Raw genomic sequence first — 26,152 nt, 5'->3', positions numbered from 1 at the left:
ATTAAACAGTGCACTACCAAGACAATGAATGTGCAGTATGGAGTTCTTCCACATTAAAAGTATTGCATATATCATTTAATGCATTATGTATTATGTGCAATACTTTGCTTTGATTGTTTGTAAGTTATGAAAACAGGTCTGTACCTGGAGTCAGTGTTGAAGTGATGACTCAGTGTTCAGTCTGGTTGGATTCCACTTCTGTCTCATGTTACATGGTAAAAATAAAAGTTTATTACTTCAAAGTTCATCAGATCATAATCACTTCACTTCATCTTAGGAAATAGGTGGACATCAGCCTCAGGTTCTCTATGTGACTGTCTATTCTAGTAAAGTTACACTTCCTATAATTTATTTTCATGTGATAAACAAACATTATTCTGCATGTCCACTTATTTAACACAAGAATGACAGATTCAGTAAAATCTGCCAAAGATTAACGATGTAAAAACTGAATGTAGCCGACAAGTTTAGTTTTCACTGTAACACATTAACACCAATACTCTGAATAAAGAGCTTGAGGAGACGTAACGCTACTTTAAACAGCTGCTCTTCAAATGCAGATGTGACGTTAAATACTCACGTTTCAGTTGATCACAGTAAATCTGTTTCTGCAGAATAATAATCTGTGTGTGTGGTAAAAAGATGTGTGTGTGTGTGTGTGTGTGATGCGACACCATCAATTATTAACTAACTACATGATCGTAAGTCTGTTATCTACATCATAACCATCCCAATAAAAAATGAACTGTGAACGTGAACCAGTTCATCTTCATGTGTATGAACTGGACTTTGAACTGGTTCAACAGGGAGGAGGAGCCTGAGAACAGGGGGGTGTCAGACTCCATTTTCCCTGGGATGAGCAGAAGGAAGAAAAGTGAGCAGGTGAGTGTGAACACAACTTTCTGAAAGTTTTACTGTCACACTCTCACACCTGCTGTTAACATCCGTCTGCTGATCACAGGACTCTAAGTTTGTCAGTTCACACCTGGTGACAGACGTAGTTTCATGTGATCGGATCCCCAGAGACAGATGTGAACAGCAGCTGTGGAACAAAGAGCCTTCAAAGGACTAATTAACAGAGTTAACTCACAGTTTCATGTTTTATCTTCATCACATCTGTTCATCAAGTGTTTAATAACAGAACGTGTTTTCAGAATCATACGTTACAGTCACCTGAGTGTGTGTGTGTGTGTGTGTGTGTGTGTGTGTGTGTGTGTGTGTTTGTGTGTTTGTGTGTGAGTGTGTGTGTGTGTCTCCTTGCTTGGTATTTTTGGGTGTGTTTCTTGAACAGACTTGTTTGTCCTGATTCCTTTGAGCTCACAGTGTGAGAGAGAGAGAGAGAGAGAGAGAGAGAGAGAGAGAGAGAGAGTACAGGTACATATATATACTGTATATACACAAATATGTATATTTCAAAGTGCTTTATAAAAGCAGCAAGTTCAAAACAGACAGGTCATAGAACTTCAGGTTTAGAAGAAAGCAGGTAAAATAAATTTGTGAATAAATACCAGTGCTGTGTAAAATGCTCAATAAAATAAATAAAGACAGTTATAAAGAAAGTTCAGACTCAGGTAAAATCAGGAAAAGCTCTCAGATAAAAGTCTATTTTAAGAAGGGACTTAAAAGAGTTCAGTGAGTCAGCTGACCTGAACTCCTCCCCCTCAGCTTTCAGCCTCTGGAACAGACGATCTCTGGCCCAGGATCTCAACGTGCGTACTGGTGGGTATGATTCTAAAAGGTCAGCGATGCAGCAGGGAGCGAGGCCATGAGGGGCCTTACAGTGATCAGTAAAATCTGAAAATCAATTCTAAAACATACAGGGAGCCACTGGAGTGATGTGATCATGTTTCTTAGTTCTGGTTAAAAACCTGGCAGCTGAGTTCTGGACAGTCTGGAGAGGATCAATAGATTTTTGGCTCATGCAGGTAAAAAGGCCGTTACAATAATCTAAACGTGATGAGATGAAAGCACGTAAAATGGTGTCTGTGCCTGTTAAAGTTAGCATGGATCGTATTTTAGAAACATTTCTCGGTTGATAAAAACAGGATTGAACAAGCTTAGTGGTGCGCTGCTCAAAACGTAGCTTTCATCAAACCAGACTCTAAGATTCTTTGCCACAGGCTTTGTGTTGTCAACGAGGGAACCAGCAGATGGCAGTATTTGTTTTTTCATGTGCTGGGACCCGATGACAAGAATCTCTGCTTTGCTTGAAAATGAGAAGGTTATTAACAGACACAGAACTTCTGGGTTGACAAGCTCCAGTGCTGTGCCAGGTACCCCCCCAGTTCTCCAGTCTGTTTAACGAATGCTGTGGTCCACTGTGTCAAATGCTGCACTGAGGTCCAGAAGTACCAGGACTGAGCACATGCCGTCATCAGCAGCCATTAGGAGGTCGTTGGTGACCCTGAGCAGGGCAGGCTCAGTGCTGTGGTCCTTACTGAAGCCAGTTCTATTTGAAGAAACACTGAGTTTATGTACCTGGCTTCATTGTGTGTGTTGGAGCTCACAGTGTTTTTCCTTTCAGACTGAAGATGAGTGGTTATGAGGAGGAAGAGGAGGACAGAGCAGAGTCTCCAGTGTTCAGCTGTGTGTCTCTGAAGAGTGACCAGTCCAAAGGACATCCTCTAAACTTCAGTAATGAACCTGGACCCTCACACACAAAGTAAGAGACCTGCTACAAACATGTGAACCTCCAAACTGAATCCTCAGAGAATGAACCAGTGAATGATGTGTTCTGAATAAAAACATGTTTGTGTTTGCAGAGGTCAGGACCACAGACTGAGAGCCGAGTCTCCAGGGTCCAGCTGTGTGTCTCTGAAGAGTGACCGGTCCATGGATCCTCCTCTAAACTTCAGTAATGAACCTGGACCCTCACACACAGAGTAAGAGACTGTTTCTACTGTGACCTGCTCTGAAGAGGATTTAGTTTCCTCTAGTGTGGCCCCTGCATTAGGACACAGCTTCATTGAAGTTGGTGACTAATCTCTCAGAATCACTCAGAGAGCTCAGACCTCCACCAAGAACCAACACGCTCCTTATGAAACCACTTTGAGATTCACTAGAGACTCATTTTTATTTGGATCTGCACCAAATTCCACACACTGGTAAACATCAGTCCTCTGAACATGTGACAACCTGTGACTGCGACATGTGAGTTATCAGGAAATGTCTTCACAGAGAGAGGAGGAGGAGTCATGTTTCTGAGGAGGAGCAGTCGTCCTGCTGTGCTTCGTGTCAGGACGTCCTGAAGGATCCAGTCTCCACCAGCTGTGGACACTGGTTCTGCAGACAGTGCATCACCTCATACTGGGACCAGTCTGGTTCTTCAGGAGACTCCTCCTGTCCCCAGTGTGGACAAAGATCCAGAACAGGAGCTGGAGCTCAGACAGCCGGTCAGAGCAGCACTGTACATGTGTCTGCTGATGTCTTCACTTCTGACATCAGCACATGTTGTTTTATTTTGTTCCTTCATACAGCATCAACATTTAACATCGTTATAAAAGCACAAAGTTAAAAAGATTTTATTTTCTGTAGTTTTTCTGTATCTGATGAAAACAATCAGCAGATTCTCAGATTCTCTGTCTCTGACATTGTTTCTTGTCTTTCAGCAGATGGTGGTCTGCAGGAGGTTTTAGATGAACATAAGCTCAGTCTGAGGAGGAGATGTGAACATGTGACTGAAGGAACTGATGAAACAGGAAGTAGAACCCTCCTCAACAGGATCTACACTGAGCTCTACATCACAGAGGGACAGAGTGAAGAGGTTAATACTCAACATGAGGTGAGGCAGCTTGAGACGGCTTCCAAGATGAAGAGCCTCCACGACACTCCCATCAAGTGCCACGACATCTTTAAAGCCTCAACTGACCAGCAGAGCAGCATCAGAGTCGTCCTGACCAACGGCGTCGCTGGCGTTGGAAAAAACCTTCTCGGTGCAGAAGTTCACTCTGGACTGGGCAGAGGGTTTAGAAAACCAAGATGTGGGTCTGCTGACTGTGCTTTCGTTCAGGGAGCTGAACCTGGTGAAAGACCAGCAGCACAGTCTTCTCACGCTGCTCCGTGTTTTCCATCCAGCGTTACAGAAGCTCACGGCAGAGACGCTCGCTGTCTGTAAACCTTTGTTCATCTTGGACGGCCTGGATGAAAGCAGACTTCCTCTGGACTTCAACCACAGGAAGCTTGTGTCTGATGTCACACAGAGGTCATCAGTCAACGTGCTGCTGACAAACCTCATCCAGGGGAATCTGCTTCCCTCGGCTCTCGTCTGGATAACCTCCAGACCTGCGGCGGCCAATCAGATCCCTCCTGCATGTGTTGACAGGGTCACAGAAGTACGAGGCTTCACTGACGCCCAGAAGGAGGAGTACTTCAGGAGGAGATTCAGTGATGAAGTGCTGTGCAGCAGAATCATCTCACACATCAAGACGTCCAGGAGCCTCCACATCATGTGTCAAATCCCAGTCTTCTGCTGGATCAGTGCTACAGTTCTGGAGCACATGTTGACCACAGACCAGAGAGGAGAGCTGCCCAAGACCCTGACTGACCTGTACTCACACTTCCTGCTGGTTCAGACAAAGAGGAAGAACAACAAGTACGGTGAGGGACATGAGACGACTCCACAGCAGCTGACGGAGGCTGACAGGGACGTTCTACTGAAGCTGGGGAGGCTGGCGCTTAAACATCTGGAGGAAGGAAACATCATGTTCTACCAAGAAGACCTGGAGTGGTGTGGTCTTAATGTCACAGAGGCCTCAGTGTACTCAGGAGTTTGTACTGAGATCTTCAGAAGAGAGTGTGTGATCTTCCAGAAATCAGTCTACTGCTTTGTTCATCTGAGCGTTCAGGAGTTTCTGGCTGCAGTCTACATGTTCCACTGTTACACCGAGAGGAACACAGAAGAACTCAACAACTTCTTGGGAACATATGGGAACACAAGGAGTACCTCCTCCCTGGATGACCTCCTGAAGAGAACCATGAATAAATCCCTCACCAGTACAAATGGTCATCTGGACCTGTTTGTTCGCTTCCTTCACGGCCTCAGTCTGGAGTCCAACCAGAGAGTCTTAGGAGGCCTGCTGGGTCGGACAGGGAACAATCCAGAGATCATCCAGAGAGTCATCAACAACCTGAAGAAGATGAAGAGTGATGACATTTCTCCTGACAGAAGCATCAACATCTTCCACTGTTTGACTGAGATGAACGACCACTCAGTTCATCAGCAGATGCAACAGTTCCTGACGTCAAAGAACAGTTCGAAGGAGGAACTCTCTGAGATCCACTGCTCAGCTCTGGCCTACATGCTGCAGATGTCAGAGGAGGTTCTGGATGAGTTCAACCTGAAGAAGTTCAACACATCAGACCAGGGTAGATGGAGACTGATCCCAGCTGTGAGGAACTGCAAGAAGGCTCTGTGAGTCCAGACATGATCAATAACATGTTCAATCAGTGGAGATGAGTCGTTCTTCAAATCCACTCAGTGTTAAATGGTTCTCATTGTTTGGGGCAGCATGGTGTTGCAGTGGTCAACACTGTTAGTGCAGCCTTTCTGTGAGGAGGATGTTCTCCTGGTGTCTGCAGGGTTTTCTCTGGGTTCTCCAGCTTCCTCCACAAACCCAAAGACATGTAGATCGGAGTTAGGTTGATTGGAGACTGAGATTCAGTGTCAGCTGAGATTGGCTCCAGGCCCCTGAGACCGCTAAAGTGTGTGTGTGTGTGTGTGTGTGTGAGTGTGTGTGTGTGTGTGTGTGTGTGCGTGTGCGTGTGTGCGTATGATTTAAAATATATATATATATTTTTAAATAATTATATTAATTTCATTCCTGCTTAATGAAACTGTTATATGTTTATATGCATTTAGAAATGGTGATTAATCAGATAAATCACAGCTTCTCTGTGTTTAGGATGAGAATCACTGACTGTTCCTTTAAACTGAAGAAGCAGAACTGGAAATATCGTTTATTGTTCTTTCTGGTCAAACTAGAATTACCACCCTGCGTTTGTACGCCACCACCAACCAGTGCAGTGTCCGTCCCTCCAGGTTCCTGACATGTTGCATTCACAATAATATGAGGTCACTGTAACCTTTGACCTTTGACCTCTGAAATCTAATCAGTTTATCTTTGAGTCCAACTGGTCAAAATGTGAAGAAATCCCCTAAAGACAGACTTGAGACATCATGTTCAAAAGGCCAGAAACATGTTGTGTGACCTTGACCTTTGACCTTTGACCACCTGAATCTAATGAGTTCCTCTGTCAGTCTAAATCAGGGGTCACTAACAGGCGGTCCGGGTCCGGACCCAGAAGCCGTCCCGTACGGACCCGGACCTACAGCCAAAACAGAAGGTTATGATTTAAAACCTGACGGGGCGCTTCTATTTGTAACCGGCGCAGCTTTTGTAGTCTTTAGCGGATGAGGAAACGCACAGACCAATTGCATGTGTGTTAAGCCATCCCACGTGATACCACTCAGCCAATCAAGTCTGTGCATTCCAGGCGGTAAACATTGCGACTACAGTGCAGACGGATGAGAGAGTTAGAGGCAAGTTACACATGAGAAGACGGTAGAAAGAAAAAGAAAGATAGAGATACAGGTAGAGAAAACAAAGGGAGAGATACAGAGGAGTGAGACGGAGAAAGTTGAGAAACAGGAGTGAGACGGAGAAAGGGAGAGATACAGATGAACAAAGTGGGGGAGTGAGATATAAGAGGGGAAGAAAGTGATTCTAAAACTGTTCAATTGTTAAGATGTGTTGAGATTTATCATCTGTAAAATTGGTTGAGACTTTTGAGTCAAGATGTGAAACAGAAAAAGGGAAATTCAAGCTTTTGCTCCCTTTATTTTCTCTAACTGGACCTCTTTAAATTTTAGTTGAATACCCCTGGTCTAAATGAACGCTTGTACCAAATCTGAAAGGATTCTCTTGAGGAGTTTTTAACATGTTCATGAGACAAAAAGGGGATTTACCAGGGTGAGGGTCACATGATCACGTTTTGTATGAATGTTGTGTTTTCTGATTTTATTCTAACAGATATTTTCTTTAATCACAGACTCGGTGGTTGTTACCTCTCAGAGACTCACTGGGAAGTCGTGGCCTCAGCTCTGAAGTCAGACCCCTCACATCTGAGAGAACTGGATCTGAACTTCATTGAGCTGCTGGATTCAGAAGTGAAGCTGCTGTGTTCTGGACTGGAGAGTCCAAACTGTCGACTGGAGACTCTGAGGTCCTTAAATCCTTCTTCACTTTTCCAACTTTCTTTCTTATTGGGTCATTATTTATTTAAATTGTCTCAGTTCTGCTCTGCTCACTGTCCCTCAGTCATCTGTCACTCACCCAGCCTGTCAGTCACGGCCACCTCATCAACTCCATTCACCTGCACTCACCTGCTCCTGATCACTAAGAAAGTGTCAGTAAATAACATGTGGACTGAGGCCGAGCACTCGTCCTCCTCAGGTTTTCAAAATAAGACACATTCTTATTGAAACACGTTGGACAGTTGATAAGTATAGAAACAAACAGGAAGTGACTGTCAGGAGCCATCCCTACTTTAAACAGTGTTTAATTACACAAACCTGCTCAGTGACCAACACACAGAGAAGAAGGAGATGAATGAAACAATGGTCCAACATGTCTGATCTGATATTTATCTTCAGGTCACAGACTGGACTGAGGTCAGCAGCATGTTGAGAGTCTGTGTTGACATGATGACGATCCACAACAACAGGAGGACACATTCTAATATTCATATTTCTTTATCCAGGTTGAGCTGCGGACTGTCAGAGATCAGCTGTTCTTCTCTGGCTTCAGCTCTGAGGTCAAACCCCTCTCATCTGAGAGAACTGGATCTGAGACTAAATGACCTGCAGGACTCAGGAGTGAAGGAGCTGTGTGGTTTTCTACAGAGTCCAACCTGTCGACTGGAGACTCTGAGGTCAGACATCATGTTTTATTGTTAAAGGTTCAGTTTGGTGACATCTAGTGGTGAAGTGTCATGTTGCAGCTGAACACCCCCCCCCCCCCCCCCCCCCCCTTCCAAACATGAAAGAGAACCTGTGGTAGCTTCACTTGTCATAGAAACTCAAAAGGTTTAGTTTGTCCAGTCCGGGCTACTGTTAAAAAAACATGGCTGCCTCTGTAGAGAGGACCCGCTCCTGATGTAAATATAAAGTATGTAAATATAATGTAGTTAAAACTTAAATGTCTCGTTCTAAAGTAAAGAAATCAACAAGTTGTACAGTTTAGATGAAACTAGTGAAAACATCTCTAGGATTCTTTTCTCTTCAGTTTCTAACAATGGATCCTTTCACCTGAATCTTCCACACTGGAGCTTGAAGGTCAAAGTGCAGAACATGTGTTCCTAACAGTGAACACTGATACTGAGCTGAGAGATGTTTGTAGAATGAGCTGAGGACCGAGTCAGGCTCAATGTGACTGAAGTTTTACTGACAGAGAAACAATCCAATGCTGGACAATGTGTCCATGTAATGTTTCTGTGGAAGCTAACCAGGACTTGTCCCGGTGGTCCTGTGGACTGACCACATGACAGCGTGCTGCGTTCGTGTTCTGGGATCATTTCCAACATGAAACCCTTATTCTGGTTTCAGGACTTACACGGGGTCGTCCATGCCTTTATCTTTTCACCACTAGATCTCTGTCCCGCCCTGTACACACGTGTTCCTCAGGCTCCCTGCACCACTTTCAACTGGTCAAACTGCTGCTCAGATCATCGCCACTTCAAGAAAACATGATCATAGAACTGCTCGCCCTCTTCACACATCAACTTTAGAAAAGGCAATCGGACAGAGAAAGAACCGAATAAACTTTCAAACGACGCTGCACCTGACGAGAAGCACATGGCTGCACAGCCAACACCGGTGAATCTCGATGCAGCCGTGCCTCAGCCTACACCAACTGTCATATTAGCTACTATAGATATTCAAGGTATGGAGATGAGGAAGTTGATAGAAGATACCAGACACTCCAACACTACCTGCTTGGACTCTCTTCAAAAGTCTTTTACTCTTGTGCAAAACAAACAATCAGCCGTTGCGGAGAAAATGGAGGGGCCGACTAGAAACGGAGCATGACACCGGCCTCCAGGAGCTACAGGCTACAAACGTTCTGCGTTGGAAGGTGAACGATTGTTGTTTAGAGAGCCGCTCCAGACGGTTGAATCTGAAGTTTGTGGGAGTCGCAGAATGCGAGGAGAAGGGACATCCTACGGCCTTTGTGTCTGAAATGATCATGAAACTTTTCGGCCAGACTGCGTTCTCCAGGGTGGTGGAAGTGGACAGAGCCCACCGTATTCTGAAACCCCGACTGACGTCAGAGGGAGAACGACCACGGACAATTATTGCAAAAATTTTGTTTACGACATCTGTTCCATTTCAATTATCTCACCTAAATACCGACCTTAATGGTAGATATGTGATCATCTCAGGCAGCATCAATAATATTCCTTTCACTTGTCTTAATATTTATGGTCCTTATATTGATGAACCTGATGTTTCTTGGAAGGTTTTCAATCTACTACCTGATCTGAATTCTACAAACCTAATTATAGACGATTATATAGAGGCAGCCATGAATGATCTTTAACCAACGATAATGGGGCCTTCTCAGACTCTATCTTATGGGAATCTTTTAAGGCTGTGGTAAGAGGAAAAATGATCTCATATGAAACTTGGAAGAAGAAGGAAAGGCGTAAACGCCTTGCACAAATAGAGGTGCTGCTCTCTGAAGCAGAGAAGGCATACTACTCCTGTCGGTCCATGAAAGATCTACATTACATTACAAAATTGAAGAATGAATATAACATTATTTTGAGTGACCAGGTTAATAAGTAAATAATTAAGCTGAGACTAAAGCAATTTGAATTGAATGATAAGCCAGGGGAATTGTTGGCCAGGCAGTGCACAGGCAAGTAGGTCCATTCTTAAACTCAAGTCTTCCACTGGTGAAACTTGAACTAATCCACGTGATATAAATGAATACTTTAGAGAGCTATATTCAAAGTTATACACCTCTAGCCCTAATGCATCTGATGAAGATATCCAGAAATTCCTGGATTCTGTTGAATTACCTAAAATAAGTGACTCTGCTCAGCTTGATCAAGATACACATTTCACTGTGAAATTAAAGAGGCAATAGAATCATTTCCAAGTGGTAAGGACCCATCTGGACCCTAACCCTAACCTTACAGTGACTTCATTGCCCCCTGCTATTTAGAATGATTAAACATTCAATAGCCAATGAGATATTTCTACAATCTTTTCATGAGGCAACTATTTGTCTAATACTTAAGAAAGGGAGGGAGGATTCAGACCCGCTGGCATATAGACCCCTCAGTCTATTCAACTATGATCAGAAAGTGGTCGCAAAAATGCTGGCCACTATCTGGGCAGGCATTTATCTTCATTAATACATCCTGATCAAACAGGCTTTGTATCGGGCAGATTCTCTTTTTTTAATATCCGGAGATTATTTAATCTAATGTATGCAAAACATAAAGTAAATGACAAGCCTGTAGTTATCTTGTTAGATGCAGAACGGTCCTTTGATCAGATTGAATGGAGATATATGCACGCCACATTGAGACACTATGGATTTGGTGAATTTTTTCTATCACTCATCAAGATACTTTATGCTTGTCCTACATCTGCCATTCTCACTAATGGTAACAGGTCATGACCTTTTAACCTGAAGCGTGGGACAAGGCAGGGCTGCTGTGCCAGTCCTCTGCTGTTGAACTTAGCACTCCAACCTCAGGCATTAGTATACAGCACCATACTGGTATTAGGGGAATTAAGGTGGGGGTGGGACCCCCATTATCCCTTCCTCCAGTCCTCTAGTAATTAAATGTTTTGGTAGCCTGTCTGGATATTCCATTAATTGGCGGAAAAGTGCATTTATTCCTCTTTCAGAAAATCTAGTTCCTCTTTTTCTTGAATCTCTTCCCTTTGAATTAGCAGGGATCAGTTCACTTATTTGGGTCTATCTATTCCTGTAAATCCTACACTCTTACTTCAGAATAATTTCACTATTCAGTTAGACAAGCTGAAGAAAGATTTAGATTTTTGGAGGACTTTGTCTCTCTCTCTTATAGGGCGTGTAAATACGATTAAAATGGTGTCGCTCCCCAGGTTTATGGACTTGTTTCAATATATTCTAATCAACCTTCCGTTATCTTTAAAAATAAAACTTGACTCAATAATAATGCTGTTTGTCTGGGGGTGTCAAACAGATTGTGTTGCCAAGACCCACCTACAAAACCCCAGAAACTGGGGGGGTTCAAACCTTCCAGTGTTACAACATTACTATTGGGCAACTAATGCCAGAGCCCTAATATGTTGGCAAGATCAGCTTCCCCAGACAAATGAGCTCCATGATGCACCCAAGTGGTTGCAATTGGAATCGAACACTTCAAGAAACAGCTCTCTGTCAGCTCTTCTGGTTTCTACTCAGGATTATCCAATGCTTCTAGTTAAGGACAATTTTATTCTCCAAAATTCACTTAAAATTTAAAAAAATATTAAAATGGTGCTTCAACTCCTGAATTTTCGTTACATTCTCCTATTTGTTTTAACCATAATTTGATTCCATCTCAATCTGATCAGGCCTTTATTTACTGGAGGATAAAGGACTGGCTACTATTGCAGACTTGTACATAAATAATCATTTTGCATCCTATATGGAGCTGAAAGAAACCTCCCTGCCTCAAGCTCACTTTTTCTGTTTGTTAATAATATAAATATAATATATAATAATATAAAAAAGTTTGAAAACCCACCAAAGAAACACTCTTTTTATGTTTTAATGAAAAAACATCCTAATTCTAAACGTCTTGTTTCAAACTTTGTAACACTATTTGCTAATGAGTCTGTTGTTTGATCAGAAGATATAAAATCTGCCTGGGAGGCTGAGGACACACACTGGTGTAGAGTTGACCGACAAGACGTGGGGGGGGGGGTGGGGGTGGGGGGTGGGGGGGGGGGGGGGTGGAGAGGATCCATTTGGGCTCAATTAATGCCAGGTTGCAGTTGATTCAATTTAAAGTCGTGATAACATTATTCCAAAGATAATATAATGTATCTGATGTATGTGACAGATGTAAATCTTCAGAAGGCTCTCTAGGCCACACCTTTTGGTTTTGTCCTGAGATTGTTCCCTTCTGGCACGATGTTTTTAAATGGTGTTCTAAGATGTATGATCTACAGATTGAACCTGACGCGCTGGTTGCCCTGTTTGGCTGCTCTGTAGCTTCTCTTGCACTGCCACACACTGTACAGCAGACCGTTATGTTTGCTATGCTAGTTGCAAAGAGAATAATACTCAGCGAATGGAAAGCTACCAGTGCTCCTTGTTTCTCCAGATGGTTCATGGAACTGGTTTCAGGGATACATCTTGAGAGGCTTCGGAGTAACACGCAGGGTTTTCATGAAAAATCTGAGAGCACTTGGGGCCCAATTTATAGGAAACTTAACTTTCCCGAATGAAACCCCAAATTTTGCGTGATACCCATTCTGGCTTTTCCTCACCATATGCATTATGTTTTTAATTTACTGAATGATTAATTAGTAGAGGCTGTAACGCTGTAGCTTATCTCTGTACAGTCTTGCTTCTTTTCTTTTCTTGTTTTTTCTTTGTGAAGTTAAAGATAATTTGTAAAACAATATAAAAAAAGTTACAGGTTCACTGTGAAGGAGTTAGTGACGTCTCCAGGTGTCGTACATGTGAACGTAGTCCACTTGTTCACGTGTACGACTCCTGAACATGTCCAGCAAGATATTTAGAGACATCTAGTGGTGAAGTTACATATTACAAACAACTGAACCCCGAGGACACGAGGACTTTCAAGCTGTTTTCAGTCATGAACTCTGTAAAATAGTGTCTGGACATTTTCTGGAGTTTGACTTTCACATATGAAGAACGGGTGGAGCAGCAGGAGGCCGGACATGACGTATAAATCCTGCTGTGGAAAGATCAGTGTTGTTGTTTACAGCTCATCCACACCGGCGTCGGCCCTCATCACCAAAAGATCTGGAATCTCCTCGTGTTTCCAAGTTGACGTCTTCGTCTTCTACGTGTACGGCTCCTCTTCTTCATCCTGAGATGTTTGTGTTCTTCCAGTTTCACGTCCGTCACGTGTTTGTGTCCTCAACACGTCCACTCACTCTCTGTGAATCCTCTGGACATTCACCTGCTCTATTCTCACATGGACTCACTCAGAAACTTTATTAGGAGGCTGAAAGGAAAAGTTCCAGAAAATGTCCAGAACAACTTGACTCAGACTTCAGGTCTGAAAACAGAGACAGTGATGTTTAGTCAAAGTCCTTTATTTTCACACATGGACTCAGTTTAATTTACAGTTTAGTTTAATCCTTTATACTTTATACTAGTCTTCTCTAGACTGGACGACTGTAACTCCCTCCTCTCTGGAAGAAGCCAAAAGTCACTCTCCTGCCTCCAACCAGTTCAGAACGCAGCAGCTTCTCACTGGTATTAAACGGCAACATCACATCTCCCTGATCCTCGCTTCTCTCCATTGGCTCCCTGTCCGTTTTAGAATTGATTTTAAGATTTTACTGATCACTTTTAAAGCATCTGGCCCCAAACTACATCTCAGAATTATTGAGCCCGTATGTTCCTGCACGCAGCCTTAGATCCTCAGGTGGATCCTGCTGTTCCAAAGTCCAGGTTGGAAACTAAACCGTGACCGTGCTTTTACCATCAGGGCCCCTCGGCTTTGGAACGGCCCCCTGAGGAGATAAGGCAGAGTCAGTGACTTCTTTTAAATCACTTCTTAAAACCCATTTTTATAGACTTGCTTTTATGTGATGTTGTGTTTTTACTGTGTTTTTATAATTTTCACCTTTTATTTACTTGTTCATTTATCTCTATTGTCATTTTACTGCTTTTATGGGTTCAAGTCTTTATTTACTTTTCTTTATTTGCTGTCAAAGCACTTTGTAAACTCTGTTTTTAAAAAGTACTATATCAATAAAGTTTATTATTGTTATTTATTCAGGTTGGAGGGCTGCAGTCTGTCAGAGATCAGCTGTTCTTCTCTGGCTTCAGCTCTGAGGTCAAACCCCTCTCATCTGAGAGAACTGGATCTGACTGACAACAACCTGCAGGACTCAGGAGTGAAGGAGCTGTGTGGTTTTCTACAGAGTCCAACCTGTCGACTGGAGACTCTGAGGTCAGTTCACTGACTGACTTTTGTAGATCTCATATCTATAATACAGCATTTATACCCAATTGATCTCATTTAATTCTAATTTAACATAATTCCTCTTCATAAATAACTTGAATCCATTCATTAATTTATCTGTGACAGTTACTTGTTAAAACACATCTGAGTTTAGTTCTGGATTTCCTAAACTGATCTGCAGGACAGAGACCGGGTCCAAATAATATATTTTTACTGAATCAGGACTCGTTTTTAGTCCAACATGTCTGATTTCATATTTATCTTCCATGTTATGAGTCTGTGCTCACATGAATATTTGTGTGTTATTTTCACACATGAACTCAGTTTAATTTACAGTTAAGTTTTATCCTTTATTCAGGTTGATTGGCTGCAGTTTGTCAGAGATCAGCTGTTCTTCTCTGGCTTCAGCTCTGAGGTCAAACCCCTCTCATCTGAGAGAACTGGATCTGAGAAGAAACGACCTGCAGGACTCAGGAGTGAAGGAGCTGCTTGATCTAGAGCAGAGTCCAACCTGTCGACTGGAGACTCTGAGGTCAGTAGATGGTTGGAGTCAGTCCACGCTGCTTTCATCAGTATTTTACTAAACACAGTCAGTATCACAGATCCAGGGTCTGTGCTACCAAGCAGGATTTGTGGTTATCAGGTTAACTTCAGGTTTAGTTTTTTCAGTCCTACGAAGCTCGTCCACTTCTTAACGAGGTAAATCACCATGGTAACTTCTGATGAACGGCTAACCTGCTCCAGGTTAAGTTGGAGATCAACCCGTATCAAAGCTCCGCCCACTGACCACAGTGACTCTCCACTGTTGTGTGGTGCACACTCTCCTTAAAGGGACGGATAAGGGAAGTTTAAATCAACGTCTGGTTGGTTCAGTTGATCTCTAACTCACCCAGAACATCTCAATCTCTCCAGACTCATCCTGTCACCAAAACACCAGATGCACTCAGTCAGCTTCCTGAAGATAGGTCTGTGGCAGAAGACCATGCCACGGGGCTCTCACCACAGCAGCCAGAGACGAACCATTCTGGTTTTAGCATTTTTATTGACTCAAACACACTTAACAAACATAAATAAACTTCAACTGAAGGCAACTAGCTTTACAGCTCCGTTGGTCTCTTCAAGACTGAGTCTGAGTCTTCCCGAGAGTTCTCCCAGTCCCTCCTGAGGCAGCACACATGCTGCCTTTTAAGCGTGAGGACCAATCAGCCAACAGCTCTCACCTGTGCTGATTGATCCTCTGTGGTGTGGTCTCCTAGCCGCCTCACCTCCACAAGGTCCATGTGTTTTTTGAGTAGTGATGTCAGAGGTTTCCACCACAGTGTGTGTCCTCAGAGACAGTGAGTCAGTGTGTCCTCAGAGTCAGTGTGTGTCCTCTGAAACAGTGTGTGTCCTCAGAGTCAGTGTGTCCTCAGAGTCAGTGTGTCCTCAAAGACAATGAGACAGTGCGTGTCCTCAGAGACAGTGAGACAGTGTGTGTCCTCAGAGTTAGTGAGACAGTGTGTGTCTTCAGAGTTAGTGTGTCCTCAGAGACAATGTGTGTCCTCAGAGACAGTGAGACAGTGTGTGTCCTCAGAGTTAGTGAGACAGTGTGTGTCCTCAGAGACAATGTGTGTCCTCAGAGTCAGTGTGTGTCCTCAAAGACAATGAGACAGTGCGTGTCCTCAGGGACAGTGAGACAGTGTGTGTCCTCAGAGTTAGTGAGACAGTGTGTGTCCTCAGAGTTAGTGAGACAGTGTGTGTCCTCAGAGTTAGTGTGTCCTCAGAGACAATGTGTGTCCTCAGAGACAGTGTGTGTCCTCAGAGACAGTGAGACACTGTGTGTCACATCCTGGGATTCAAATGTTTCTCATCAAGAATCTTCTTCTCTTCCACTCGTCTTGTTAGTAAACAACAGATTCAGATCTCGTGGCCTCGAGTTATTTATCTCGTTCACACGTTATTATGTCGTGGTCACGTAATATATTTTTACCAAATGCCACCAGGGGGCGCTGTAACTTACACATTGACACAATCCCAGATGTTTTACCAGCTGTTCTTCCTGCATTTAGCAGCTGTAACTGAGTTTCTTTTATTCTGGATCATGTGTTTGTTCTCCTCTGGTTTTTATTATAGAACAGTTTGATCCTCGTTGTGAAATATGAGGCTCTGCTGTCAGTCAAACTGTCCATGTCTGTGATTGGTCATACGCAGTAAACCCCGCCCCTTTTATGTGCACGTGCTCACACAGTGAAACATGTCTTCACCTGTAACAGCAGTAAATCCACCTCTCAGGTGTCCACTCTGCACTTTGACATGCAGAGGAAACACACTTAGCTCTTAGCGTGTTCATTCCAACATGTGAACATGAAGCACAGAGGAAGCTGCTCCACCTCTGAACAGGACTGAAGTCCCTGCTGCTCTTTCTACTGGATGTGCTGCATCACTGACTCACAGCTGATGAAGTGAGTCTCTGGAACACTGATGTCTTCTTCTCTCAACAGATGGTGATCTTAGTGAAGGTGAGTGTGAAGAGGACAGTGTGTGTGGACGGAGGCTGAGCTGTGTCCTGAGGATCCAGAGGCTGAAGCAGCAGCAGCTTGTGTGTAGAGCGGCTCTGACTGGGCCTTGTTGCTGGGAGGCAGAGTGGAGACAGAGCTCCAGAGGAATCAGAGGAGGTGAGCTGCTCTGAGATCAGCTGTCACACAGAGTCCAGTCCACCATCCTCCCTGTGTGTTCCTGTGGATGTGACACAGCATCATCACTGGATCTGCTGCTGCTCTGTCCTTTGACTCACAAAAGTCAAAGTCGTAAATATTTCAAAGTTATGTGCAGAAAAATGTGTTTCTGCACAAAGTTAATGCAAATTTTATTTTCAAATGTGACATTATATTTACTGGTCGGGACATGAAGCTGTGAGCAGTCGCTGTTATTAATAAATAACTGCTGAGTTCAGACAAGCTTCTCATATTTTAAAACAGTTTCTCACTTTCCATGTTTCACTGTTTAACGGTAGAAGGTCGAAAATCTCAGCTTCAAATGATTTAATTCAACTGCTGCAGGAAAACCACGAAATCCAGTTTGATCATCACGGAAACGTCTCTTTCAAACCTCAGGTTGTTTTATTCACTTGTAAAATCTTGTGGCTGCTTTGTTTACATGAATCATTTCTTTATTTTTACATGAAAATAAACAGTTTCCACTTCATTAAAGTTAAAATTCTCTGACATCACATGACTCACTGAGGAGGCTGTGGCGGCGTCTTGTCATGAGGGCGAAGGGGCGAACACGCATTTACACGATGGATCAGACACATGGCACCGTTTGGGAAATGAGGCCCGACACTTATTGTCTAGTGTCACTGTGTCGTGTCACCACTGTTTACAACCATGTCTGTTTTTATTTTTTTACATTTATTAAAACAAGTTCCTTGACAGTGAGTCTCACAGTTTAACTTTCATACAAATAGACTTGGTCTTAAAATACAAAAGAAAAGTTACCAATGCAATGGCATGAGACATGTAATGAGTTGAGGGGTTACATTCATATTCCAAAGTGTCCAAAGAAATACAAATAGATACAATATGTTCACTTTGCTAAATACCTCATGACAGACGACCATTCCTCTGAATAAATGTCCATCCTGAATTGTAGTTTTGCTGTTCGCTGAGTCTTTGGGTCCATTGGTCCCAGGCAGGTGGCGGGGGTTCGAGCCAGTTCGTTGTGATCATGTTGTGGGCTGTTAACACCAGGGCTCTGCACATACACATTTAGTTGTTTCCCAACCCACTTGAAGGTATGTTCCTTAAAACCAGCCCCTGTGGTTCAAGTCATATTTTCAACATTTTAAAATCTCTCCAATTTCACTCATTACCTTCTTCCAGAATACTCGTAGTTTTGGGCAATCCCAAAAGATGTGTGAGAAGTCTCCTGTTAATCCACATCCTCCCCAGCAGAGGGGGCTAGACTTCTTGTCATAGTTAGCTATTACCAGTGGTGAAATATCTCATTCTCCACCACATCAATCCAGTACTGTTCAAAATCTGTCTGTGATCTTTTAGTTCCATCCCATTCCTTATGTGTCGTCAGATAATGTGGTATTTGAAAACATCTGAACACCTCATTAGGCAAAATGCTATATTGGATCTGAAGTTGTGAGAACGGCCTGAGAGTCGTTCCCTCCAGTAGCTGGTATATCGTGGTCACACCTTTCCTTGCCCACCCACTAAAACCACTGTCCAGTTTTGCTGGCAGAAAGTCACAAATAGAAGCTATTTAAGTTGCCCTAGATAACGACAATGGCAAATTCAACATTTTTCTCATCTTCGCCCCAAACATTTAGGATATGGTTTACCCACTCATTTTGAATCTTACATTTTCACCGTACTTTTGCCTCCACGAAAGGGAGGGCTGAAATAGATATATTAGTTACAGAGCTTTGTTCTATATGTGCCCATTTTGTTTCCATATCGAGCCTAATGCATGAGACCAATATTCAAAGTTGTGATGCCCAGTAGTAGCTTCTGAAATGGGGCAATGCTAAGCCACCCTTCTCTTTGTCTGAGTGAAGGACTTTCAGTCTTAATCTGGGCCTTTTATTCTGACATATGAATTCAGAAATAAGCCTGTCCTGGAATTTAAATGTAGACACTGGGACGGTGATAGGAAGCGAGCAAAAGAGAAACAGCATCGTTGGCAATACATTGATCCTGATGGTCTCCACCCTACCCACTAAAGACAGGGGGAGCTTCCCCCATCTTTCTAGGTCATTTCTTATCTGAGAAATGAGTTTATCAAAATAAGCTTTGTATGATGAAAAAGAGTTAGGAGTCAGAATGACCCCCAAGGACCTAAAGCCCTTTTTAGACCGTCTGAATTCCGTCTCTCCGTCTAACTGTCGGGGCCGGTCTCCTGTGATCATCACTGCTTCTGATTTCCCCTCATTGACCTTGTACCTGGAGATTTCCCCAAAGTTCCTCAGACATTGCATGAGAGCAGGAAGAGATGATACTGGATTCCTAATAAACAAAAGAACATCATCTGCGAACAAGGATATTTTGTGCATCATGCCCCCCCCCCCCTTATGGAATTTACAGTGAATTAGACAGTTTAGATCAGATTATAATCTCCACACACCACTGTTGGTTCTCATATTTATTGTATAATTATGTTTTCACACTGAGAGAAGTGGAGAGACTTGATGTGGACTGTTATCAACAGCTCTGTGAGAGATTATCACCTTGAATATTACAGATGAGGTAGAAAGACATTTTATCTATTTGTACAATGTTTTATTTCTTTCAGCACATTACATTTCATTTAGCTGATGCTTTTATCCAAAGTGACTTACAATATGTGCATTTAACCATGAGGGTACAAACCCAGAGCCCAGTACATCGGTTCTGTCTGAAATCTGTGGAGCTTCCACCTGCTGAACACAGAATAAACTGTAAGAACCAGTCTTTGCTGGAACATACACAACATAAAACATCCTTTATAGTGAGTTTCTTCTTTTCAGTACATGAAGCACTGCAGCACCTGATGTCCTCAGCATCCACTGTGGCAGCAGCAACATGGTGGAGATCAGCAGCTTCAGGCTGGTCAACATGAGGACGACCTGCACCAGCTTCATCTGCACAACACTTCATGTTTTCCTCCCTTAACTAAAGAGGACCTGTGTTTTATTTTTCTTCTTTGCCATAAGAGACAGAACACGGTCAGCACAGCTGCGTCCTTCAGGCTCGTCCGTCCCTAATAAAATGACAGGAAACATAAAAGTATGGTATTATTGTAGAGGAAGTGTTACTTATGAACAAAGTTTGTATCCTTATTTTCTGTGGATATTCAACTATGTATTTGAATATGGTTTTGGATTAAACTGTGCACTACCAAGACAATGAATGTTCCGTTATGGAGTTCTTCCACATTAAAAGTATTGCATATATAATTTAATACATTATGTATTATGTGCAATACTTTGCTTTGATTGTTTGTAAGTTATGAAAACAGGTCTGTACCTGGAGTCAGTGTTGAAGTGATGACTCAGTGTTCAGTCTGGTTGGATTCCACTTGTGTCTCATGTTGGACATCCACAGGTGCAGGCTGTCTGAGTCACCTAGAGGAGCATTCAACACAAATACACAGATATGTAAAGTCATACATGTGCCAGGTTAACTCCTTCACAGACTTTTACATGGTAAAAATAAAAGTTTATTACTTCAAAGTTCATCAGATCATAATCATTTCAGCTTAGGAAATAGGTGGTGGACATCAGCCTCAGGTTCTCTATGTGACTGTCTATTCTAGTAAAGTTACACTTCCTATAATTTATTTATGTGACAAAAAAATACATTATTCTGCATGTCCACTTATTTAACACAATAATTCAGTAAAGTCTGCCTAAGATTAACGATGTAAAAACTGAATGTAGCCGACAAGTTTAGTTTTCACTAACACGTTACAACACATCAACACCAATACTCTGAATAAAGAGCTTGAGGAGACGTAACGCTACTTTTCGTGACATGAACCATTGACCTGTGACTCTTTTAAATTGCAAACAGCCTCATCCTCAGCTTCAAGTGAGTCCGGATTAGAGCTGGGTATCTTCTCCACATCCCTGTTCACCTCATTTAGAGTCACATTAAATCTGGAACGTGACAAAAACATTTAAAATCAAAATCATCCACCTATGACATTCAAAAAATGAAAGTAATATTTAAATGGTGATATAATAAAATGCAGGAGGGGGAAAATGTTGCAGAGTGAGGGAGTTACATCACCTCTCTGTAAAATTCATAGGTTGTTTTGTTCCTCCCAGGTCGTCAAGCACGGAACCACTGACAAAGAGTTTGCAGGTGGAGATCACCTTTCCTGTCAGGAACACAACATAAAAACAAACCTTATTGTTGACAGTCACTCTTAACATAAATTAATTCAATGCAGCAAGTAGGCCTCAAGTTATTTCTGTGTGTAATCTGTAATCTGTAAAGTCAGGGAGCAGTGACTGTTCACTGCTGATCTGACCGGTTTCTCCTCGTCCGACTCCTTTCATTGTCCTGTCGACCCTGTGTTAACTTGCATATGACAAATAAAACTTGAAACTTGATTCTGCTACAACACCAACAATATAAAACATTAGTGGAGTCACTCTATCACCTCTGATCCACGGTGTCCTGTAGGTGACTTCAGGCAGTTTGCCACTGTGAGGGTACAGGTGGGTGTCGGTCAGGTAAGGCGCCGGCAGTGCCAGCAAGTTCATCATGACTTTCAAACTGGTGGTCGTCTGAAGTAATAATAATAATAATACTTCATGGCGCCTTTGTTAACACCCAGAGAAGTCTTACAATACATCATGCACAAACACCGGAATAATTTAATGTAAACAAAGGTTAAAATTTGATTAAGAGGCAAAAGTAAACACACATTAATTTAAGTAACACCAAAGGTTAAAATCAAACTGAGTCTGGACAGAACAGTATGAGGTTAATGCTAAGTTGTATTTGGAAATAAACACAGAAATGCAAATGAATGGAAACACAGACGATCCTGTTGGTCTATTTGTTGACTGGATTGATATAACATCATTAATAATCAATATTTTTCACAGATTTCTCAATTATAAGTGGTGCAAGACGTTTATCACCTTAGTCCAGTCCAGCTTTAACAGTAACATAACCTCATACTATTAATTAAACAGATATTCCAGAGGTAAAATGAAGAAACTCACCTCAAACACATAGTCCACAGCTTTATATCTGACAGCGGAGAAGATGTGAGGAGGTAAACAGCCGCCATGTTCACACCTGTAGCATGAAATTAGCATATTTGAGTGAACATTAATTCATAATTTCCTGTTTTCTTATCGCTATCTGAACCACAGCTTTGACCAGACATGTTACTTTAACGTCTATTGTCACGATTAACATGTATATTTAACTTAGTTCATGGAATACGTGTGTTTAAATACACAAAATGAATATTACAAGCTTTTTTCTGTTAGCTTGGTTAGCTAGCTAGCTCTCCTCTCAGTATGCTATGCCGCTTGTTTGCTTCCTTTTTCTCTAAAGTCGAAAACATGTAATTTAACTACAACTTCAACATCACAACATGTAGATGTTGAATAATTGGACCGCGTTAGTTGTATAAATAAAATATAAAGTCACATTAAACTTACACGATGATGCGATGCGATGCTCGGACGCGCTTTTTAAACAGAGTGGGTTCATGTCAAAGATCGTCTATTGAGGAAGAACCCGCTTCTTCTAACAGAGTGGGTTCATGTCAAAGATCGTGTATTGAGGATGGACCGTCGGATGAAGATGTAAGAGAGTTTGTTGTGAGGATAGCCGACACCGGTGTCGATGGGGTGTCAACAAAACCATGTGATCGCTGCAGCGGAGTTATTACGTGATGTACATTACGTGATGTATATTTTGATGCAGAATAAAAAGCAGAAAAACTAAGTAAACATACCTTAGTTAAGTAGATACATAGTCTGTCAGTGTCTTTCAAAATAATATAATTAAATCTAATAAAAGGATAGTGCTGCGGAGAATGTGTGTTTTCCAGCTAAAATACAAAGGAATCAAATATAAATAGATATTTAGTTTTTTTTACATATAAATGTTTGGTTTCCAAACATCAGCCACAGCGCTGGTTGTCTGTTTATTCAAAGTTTATTAAAAAATAAATCACAACAGTCACAAAAACTGCTCTTCAATCGGCCTTTGAATAAACATGTGTGTAGCTGATAAGAAGAACAGTTCTTGAGATGTACAAGTCACATACTGACAGAGCTTTCTGGAATCACTAGACAGAGGAAAGGTCACTGTTATGATAGATCCTTCTTTTTTATTTTCTAACACATACAGGTAGATGGAGGGTGAGGGGGGGGGGGGGTTAAGGTGTAAGGTAGTGGGGGAGCTGGGATGAGGGGATGATTGACAGGGCAGAGGGAGAGAAAGGATGGGAGAGGAGATTAGGAGGGTTTGAAGTTGAAGAGAAAACAGGGGAACCTCCTCCTCCTCGTCGTCCCCTCATTCTCCTCATTCTCCTCCTTCTCTCTCTTCTTCCTTTCTTTCTTTTTCATCTCCTCCTCCTTCTTCCTTTCTTTCTTTTTCATCTCCTCCTCCTTCTTCCTTTCTTTCTTTTTCATCTCCTCCTCCTTCTCGCTCTTCTTCCTTTCTTTCTTCTCCTCTTTCTCCTTCTTGACCCTCTCCTTGTAGCTGTCGGTCCTCAAGGCCTGTTCCTGAAAAGACAGAGACAACATAAGTTTCACTCTTTTCTTTTTCAAAGTCTGAATCGGAAACAAATCAACAATCCAATATTATTCAATCAGAATGAGTTGGTGTAACGTACCTGAAGCACAATGTTCTGCTGGATCAGGAGTTTGATGTCGTCCTCCAGCTTGATTTCCTTTTCTAGGGACTCCTTGTGCTCGGTGGACCACCTTTCATCTAAGGCTCTATTTTTTTTTTGCAGCTCCTCTATTTCCTCGGACCTGCCCTCATTTTTGAGGATGTATTGCTGCAGCTTGTCCTCCTGGAGCTTCAGGTCTGCATTCAGGGAGACGACCTCGACCTCTTTTACTTTAAACCTCATGTGCATGTTCCTGAGCTCCTTCTCCAGATCCTTCTCTTTGGCTTTTTCAGACTCCACGAGCTGAATCAAGCTGGTCACGTCGCCTTTGGACTTCAACAGAAGTGAGGCAGAAGACTCCAACTTCTCGCCCATCTTCTTCCTCTCTTCTCCCCTGGAAATATTTGTCATGGTGATCTGCAATTTGAGAGCAGCGTTTTCAGCCCTCAGCTTCTCCAGCCGTTGGTTTTCAGCCTCCAGGTCTTTCACCCGGGCGTTTTCAGCCTTCAGCAAGGCATTTTCAGCCTCCAGTCGGCCGTTTACTACCTCCAGCTCCTTCAGCCAGGCGCTTTCAGCCTCCAGCTCCTTCAGACGGGCGCTTTCAGCCTCCAGCTGCTTCAGACGGGCGCTTTCAGCCTCCAGCTGCTTCAGCAAGTCATTTTCAGCCTCCAGTCGGCCGTTTATTACCTCCAGCTCCTTCAGCCAGGCGCTTTCAGCCTCTAGCTCCTTCAGACGGGCGTTTTCAGCCTTCAGCAAGGCATTTTCAGCCTCCAGTCGGCCGTTTATTACCTCCAGCTCCTTCAGCCAGGCGCTTTCAGCCTCTAGCTCCTTCAGCAAGGCATTTTCAGCCTCCAGCTCCTTCAGACGGGCGCTTTCAGCCTTCAGCAAGGCATTTTCAGCCTCCAGTCGGCCGTTTACTACCTCCAGCTCCTTCAGCCAGGCGTTTTCAGCCTCTAGCTCCTCCAGATGGGCGCTTTCAGCCTCCAGCTCCTTCAGACGGGCGTTTTCAGCCACCAGCTCCTGGATCTCCCTATGCGAGTCCTTGAGTTCTCGGCAGAGCATTTTGCTCAAGTTGCACTTGTGTGGCTCATCTCCTGAGCTGTTGATCCTCTCCATGTCGATTAACAGGTGCTGCAGTGTAGCAAGAAGGTTCCTGTCGAGTACTTTCTTCTGTAGCTGTGTACAAAAGTTTTTGTAGAGTATTCTCTTGTCTTGTGATGGTCGAAAGTCACTGGAGAGAAGTTTCTCGTGTGTCTGACGTTGGCTCACGGTCGTCGTGTCTGGTTCCACTGACAAATGTTTCTCTTAAATAGGTGAGCTAATTTCCTATGATCTGTGTCATTCTACACTAGTATGACTGAAGTTGATCAAAGGAGGATTCCTATCAAATGAGGATTCCTTTAATCACAGATGAAGACCATAGACTGTATATATAGATGGACGTAGGGTCCGTGACGTCACCCGTTGGTTTCTGAAGAGTGAAAATGAGACTAGTAGTAGGCGTTCACCCGGCGCCATCTTGCCGGTGCTGACTCCTCCTAGTTCCTGGCTAACCAATAAATGGGCAAAGAGGAGGAGCGCGAGTGAAGACTGACAGCTGAGCCACGCCCACAGAGCTCAACGTTACCTGGTTAGCTCAGGCTAAGGAGCTAGGCTACATGCTACCCGCGGCTGCTAACCGGCTAGCGCTGCGGTGTTGCTGCTTCAGGATGGTCGCGATCTTTCCAACGAACTCACGAGAGGTAAGTAACCTTGAAACTACACAACAACAAAACCTATTGCTTTATCTATTATCATAATCATATGCTTACATGCCTCAAGTGGTTTTTAATATGTAATTGTTATAAAAGTTACCGTTTATTTAACACGTGTAATGAACAGATTGAAGCAAATTAACTACACTACTACAGAGTCGTGTGTTTGGTTGTGACTTGATTTTAATTTTAATAAGTTAATAAGTTAATATCAATACGCTACATGTGTAAGTTGCATGTTCTGATACAGGCTGGTATAACCACCATTACTATTGCCACCTTGTTTATTTAGCCTGTTATGGAATTTACAGTGAATTAGACAGTTTAGATCAGATTATAATCTCCACACACCACTGTTGGTTCTCATATTTATTGTATAATTATGTTTTCACACTGAGAGAAGTGGAGAGACTTGATGTGGACTGTTATCAACAGCTCTGTGAGAGATTATCACCTTGAATATTACAGATGAGGTAGAAAGACATTTTATCTATTTGTACAATGTTTTATTTCTTTCAGCACATTACATTTCATTTAGCTGATGCTTTTATCCAAAGTGACTTACAATATGTGCATTTAACCATGAGGGTACAAACCCAGAGCCCAGTACATCGGTTCTGTCTGAAATCTGTGGAGCTTCCACCTGCTGAACACAGAATAAACTGTAAGAACCAGTCTTTGCTGGAACATACACAACATAAAACATCCTTTATAGTGAGTTTCTTCTTTTCAGTACATGAAGCACTGCAGCACCTGATGTCCTCAGCATCCACTGTGGCAGCAGCAACATGGTGGAGATCAGCAGCTTCAGGCTGGTCAACATGAGGACGACCTGCACCAGCTTCATCTGC

The 26,152-nt window shown here is 42.8% G+C and overlaps 1 protein-coding gene and 2 long non-coding RNA genes across 3 annotated transcripts; 2 read left to right on the top strand and 1 right to left on the bottom strand.

Annotated features, from left to right (window-relative positions):
• Positions 1-860: 860 nt before the first annotated feature.
• LOC117752818 lies at positions 861-2,882 on the top strand. The gene is made up of 3 exons (XR_004612151.1): positions 861-882; positions 2,525-2,662; positions 2,763-2,882. It is a non-coding gene; the product is annotated as an uncharacterized LOC117752818 (long non-coding RNA).
• An 821-nt stretch (positions 2,883-3,703) lies between these two features.
• Positions 3,704-5,402, top strand: LOC117752102 (NLR family CARD domain-containing protein 3-like; the record flags this gene model as incomplete). The annotated part of the gene is given in 2 exon segments (XM_034569272.1): positions 3,704-3,931; positions 3,933-5,402. Coding segments are annotated over 2 exon segments (1,698 nt in total), but the record flags the coding sequence as incomplete, so codon positions are not given.
• A 9,285-nt stretch (positions 5,403-14,687) lies between these two features.
• On the bottom strand, positions 14,688-17,576 carry LOC117752760. Its single transcript, XR_004612134.1, has 3 exons — positions 17,167-17,576; positions 15,385-15,389; positions 14,688-14,699 (listed from the first exon to the last, which is right to left on the bottom strand). It is a non-coding gene; the product is annotated as an uncharacterized LOC117752760 (long non-coding RNA).
• Between the last annotated feature and the right edge of the window lie 8,576 nt (positions 17,577-26,152).

This window comes from Hippoglossus hippoglossus, chromosome 3, assembly GCF_009819705.1.
Source record: "Hippoglossus hippoglossus isolate fHipHip1 chromosome 3, fHipHip1.pri, whole genome shotgun sequence".
In the NCBI taxonomy this organism is placed as follows: Eukaryota; Metazoa; Chordata; class Actinopteri; order Pleuronectiformes; family Pleuronectidae; genus Hippoglossus; species Hippoglossus hippoglossus.
The sequence above is the reverse complement of the archived record's forward strand: the minus strand, read 5'-3'. Positions and strand labels throughout refer to the sequence as shown.